General features: G+C 48.4%; 1 protein-coding gene across 1 annotated transcript; it reads right to left on the bottom strand.

The window, feature by feature from the left end:
• Positions 1 to 1,461: 1,461 nt before the first annotated feature.
• On the bottom strand, positions 1,462 to 4,015 carry LOC123090882 (UV-B-induced protein At3g17800, chloroplastic). The gene is made up of 3 exons (XM_044512239.1): positions 3,740 to 4,015; positions 3,101 to 3,378; positions 1,462 to 2,564 (listed from the first exon to the last, which is right to left on the bottom strand). Exons 1-3 carry the CDS (start codon positions 3,872 to 3,874, stop codon positions 1,748 to 1,750), a joined length of 1,230 nt encoding a protein of 409 aa, XP_044368174.1. The 5' UTR covers positions 3,875 to 4,015; the 3' UTR covers positions 1,462 to 1,747.
• Between the last annotated feature and the right edge of the window lie 360 nt (positions 4,016 to 4,375).

Raw genomic sequence — 4,375 nt, 5'->3', positions numbered from 1 at the left:
TCTCAGAATGACCTCGTTTTTTTCCTCTCATGTAGCCCTTTTTTTTTGCGAGAGAAATTTTCAATCTATTCATCAATCATGGCAGTATAGAGAACACAAGAGGTAATAAAAATCACAACAAGATCTATGGACCACCTAGCGACGACTACAAGCACTGGAGCGAGCCGAAGGCGCACCGCCGTCATCGCCCCTCCATCACCGGAGCTGGGCAAACCTTGTTGTAGTAGACAGTTGGGAAGTCATCGTGCTAAGGCCCCAAAGGACCAGCGCACCAGAGCAGCAATCATCGCCGATGAAGAGAGTTGTAGATCAAAAAGATCAAACCTGGAACCGCACCAACAAAGACGAACAAAAGTTGGATCCAAATAGATCCACTGAAGACCAGCACCGACTGAATTCCATGAGATTCGATCGAGAAACACCTCCACATATCCCCCGACAATGCTATTCGCACCATCGGGGCGGGGATACGACGTGGGAGACATTATTGCTACCGAGGGACATCGCCGCCCGCCACACAACCCCAACCAAGACGTTCAACCTAGAAAAAACGAGAGTAGGGTCCCTCCCGACGGCGGGGGGGGGGGGGGGGGGCGAAGGCGGATCCGCGGCGACACTGATGGGAGGAGGAAGGAAATTTTATGGGGGGAGGAGAAAAGTCCCTCATGTAGCCCTTGTGATATAGTGTTTAATGATAAAAGTTCTCCTCAGCTGCAGGTTATCTACAGATGCATCGTTACGATAAAAGTTCTTCTCTGCTGCAGGTTATCTATAGATGCACCATTACGATAGAAGTTCTTCTCTGCTGCAGGTTATCTACAGATACACCGTTACGCTTCATTTATGGCCGTCTCTACAACGTGTGAAGAACCGAGACTTATTTACAAAAGTGTGTACACGTTTGAAGGCTATGACGAGGGATACTTTTACCCGACATATAATCATCGGATTGGCCTTCCTACGTCTTAGGCGTAATACAATCTCCTCATGATTACTTTCATTCCGCCTTTTTTGATATATTTTTTTAACTTGAATTTGGTTATGACTGTGTGCATCTCAATTATACAGAAGCCGGATGATGTAATGCTTAAACCTTTTAAGTAATAAAGCACCCTTTATCTAAAATGTAGCCCTTGTGAACTCTGGTTAACCTATCTTATCTTGCAGAGGTTGTGAAGCCTCGTAGGCAACTACTCCCCCATGACCATTAAAAAAAAGTAATTATCCTTGCAGAGCCAACCATTTAATCAGCATTTTGCCAGCTGTAGTAGTAGTAGTAGTACTATTATTGAGCACACATTTGATTGAGTTGAATTATTGTCCATCAGAGCCAGCCATTTAATCAGCATTAAGCCAGCCAGTTAGACAAGTTACATTATTGCTGATGTTCATCACACACCGGCGTTGACCATCAAACGATACTGTTCACAGCTATCATCCAAGACGAGCAACAAGCTAACATATCTCAAAACATACAATATCTTGAATAGGTTCAGCTAGGAGCCTAGGACTCCTCAAATTCAATTTCGTGAGGAGAAACTCCCCACCCAGAGCAAATGCTAACAAAGCTTAGTAGCTAGATACAATGCTAATGACACTTCCTCTTTAGTCTTTACAATGACCTGATGCCAGAATCATCCGTTCCTGGGCATGCAGCACGGGGTAATTGTACAATAGTCTTCAGTGAAGCCCATGAACTTCAGACCAAATATCATACATGCCATGAATCTACCCTATCTGGATCCAATTAGTTGGTGACAAAATGGTACCTGGAGTCCACATAGCTCTCGACGTCCCAGAGGAAGGATCCGAAGGTGACAGCCTCTAAGATGAGCCTTCTCAACCCGGAGAAGCTTATCCTGACATACTCATCCTTGGAAGAATCGACCGTTCCTTCCGGGGTGATCACGATCTCCGGCTTCCCGAATAGCGCCTCCGTGTGCTTCTCGATGATGCCAAACGCCACCTTCGACCGGATTGTCGCGTAAGTTTGTAACGTGTCTGAATCAAACGACATGACGTACGATCGAAGACGGGAAGGCTTGACAGACTGGCCGAGACCTCCTGCGCTGAGGTCGGGGGAAGTCCACGACTCCACCTCTGGATGGGAACTGTAGGTCTGATCTGAGGGCTGTGAGTCGGTCGTCATAACTTGATTGAGCGCGTCGTCTTCTGATCCCCAAGGGAGGCTCTTCATCGACTTCTCGAGCTGAAACCTCTTATCAACTCTCTTGAGGAAGTAGCCATACATCACTGATGCAGCGTAGACCTGACCAACTCGGAGCTTACTTATGGCTGCGACAGTGCCATCAGCTTGCCGCTGCCCCAATATGAGATTCAAGTGGTTCTCGATCATTTCATATGCCTCGTGTGAGTGCAAACGCTCAAGCTTCCCTTCCACATGCTCTGCCCACTGATCAACTCTACCAGAAGAAGCATCAATGGAGTGAGAGAGAGCTGGGACCAAAGAGACGCCAGCTTCAACAAACTTCTGAACAACCAGCGCATACAGTATCTCCTCCATGGTCCTTTTCCTTTCCTTCTCCTTAACCTCGGCAATTCGCCTATAAAACAAGAGAGTCAAAATTAGCAAGATTTCTTTAACTGACAGGGACATGTTGGAATTAACCAGAGATTGAACTTCTGGTGAGCAGTTTTACAAATTGGACTTGTATTTCCTACAATTCAAACCATGAGTTATCAATTCTTTTTTTATATAGGAAATTCTGACCGACGAAACAATTCTAGAATGAACGTGACTGCTCTATCCCAATCAACCAGACATTCAGACTAGAAGAAAATTAACTTTTTTTCTTCACTACAGAAAACGCAGCCGGCACTTCAACCAAAGGTTAAACATTTCGTGACAGCTCTATCTGTTATGTCAACTTGTGCATTTTTTACCCATGTCGGCAACGGCCCATAAAAATGATTTTTCTGTGCTTGGAGGCAGCATGGCAGCTGGCCAAGCTAGATTGATGATGGTTCTGCAATTGGCCTGCCCCCTTCTTAAGATTATTTACCAAAATCCAAACTTCTTACAGCCGGATGCATCGGAAATAACAAGAGCGACGAAGTCACCATTCCAAACATCATTTACCTGTACAGCACGATATCGCCGGCCGCCGGCGGTGCCTGCGCGTCCTTCTTTTCTGAAGAATCTTGGACGGTCTGGAGCTGCTCGAGCTGCTGCTCGGCGGCGGCCGGGAGCAGGTGCGGGTGCGTGACCAAAATCTGTGAGAGGAACTGCCCTATCGGCGACTCCATTTGCAGCGGCGCGATCGGCGAAGAAGATGGCAGAGACTCCGACGGGGACGAGGAGGATGCCCTGACCACGCTGCGCAGCCTTCTGGAAGTGAGCTGCCGCCGCCCGAGGCCCTGAGGATAGCGTCCAGACAGAGAAGCACGTCAGCCATCAAGTCACCATTACCAAACCATTTCTATGCTCAAACTACTTGAACCTCCAAGCGACAAACTGATAACACATAGAACTGGGGGAAATGGTGAAAATTTGCAGTAAAACAAGTACAGATCTGTTTTTCTGCATTCGATGCAGAAATTGCAGAGTAATCAAACCAATAATGAGTAATTTCTGCCTCAAACTATGACAGCTGGGATTTTACAGAAACCAGGAAATGGATAAGAACACTGGAAAAGGATAAGACCCAAACTTATTATACTGCAATCAACATGTGCCGGAGCACCAAACCGTGAGAACCCAAAGCTCCTCCGTGCGTACCTTGATGGAGCCGAGGGCGAAGCTGCGCCTCCGCTCGAAGGGGAGCGAGCTGGCGGCGGCGGCCCGGCGCGAGGGCGCGGCTCCGGCGGCGGCGGGCGACCTGAGCGCCACGGCTGCTGCTGCTGCTGCCTCCATCGTTCGACGCGAGGGCGACCTGAACTCGCTCTTGTTCGGGGGTTCGGGAGGGCGGGATTGGGGATCTGCCCGGCGGTGGTTGGAGACTTGAGGCGATGGGCTGATTGATTCGGTTCCGCGGCGAGGATGAGATGAGAGGTTCCGGAGACTGGGAGTCCGTATATATACCAGGGGTGGGGGTGGGGGTGGGGGTGGTCGGTCAGAGCACGCGGCCGGGACGAAACGGCAGCGCCGCAGGCGTGTTCTTCTCTCTCGTGCTAGTTTAGCAGAAAAAATGCGATTTTTTATAGTCCTGCTGCGCTTGCTTCTATTTTATTTCGCCTTTTTTGGGCCTTCAATAGTTTTCTCGTGTTTTGACGTGTGAGGCAGGGGGGCTTGAGGGGTCTAGAAGGAAGGTTTTGAGGCGTGAGCCGGACGTAAAAGGATGATTGAAAATTACAGCTTTCTTTTAGGTGAGATTGAAAATTACTGATTTGTTTAGGTGAGGTTGAAAACTACAGA

This window comes from Triticum aestivum, chromosome 4B (assembly GCF_018294505.1).
Source record: "Triticum aestivum cultivar Chinese Spring chromosome 4B, IWGSC CS RefSeq v2.1, whole genome shotgun sequence".
Classification (NCBI taxonomy): domain Eukaryota; kingdom Viridiplantae; phylum Streptophyta; class Magnoliopsida; order Poales; family Poaceae; genus Triticum; species Triticum aestivum.
The sequence above is the reverse complement of the archived record's forward strand: the minus strand, read 5'-3'. Positions and strand labels throughout refer to the sequence as shown.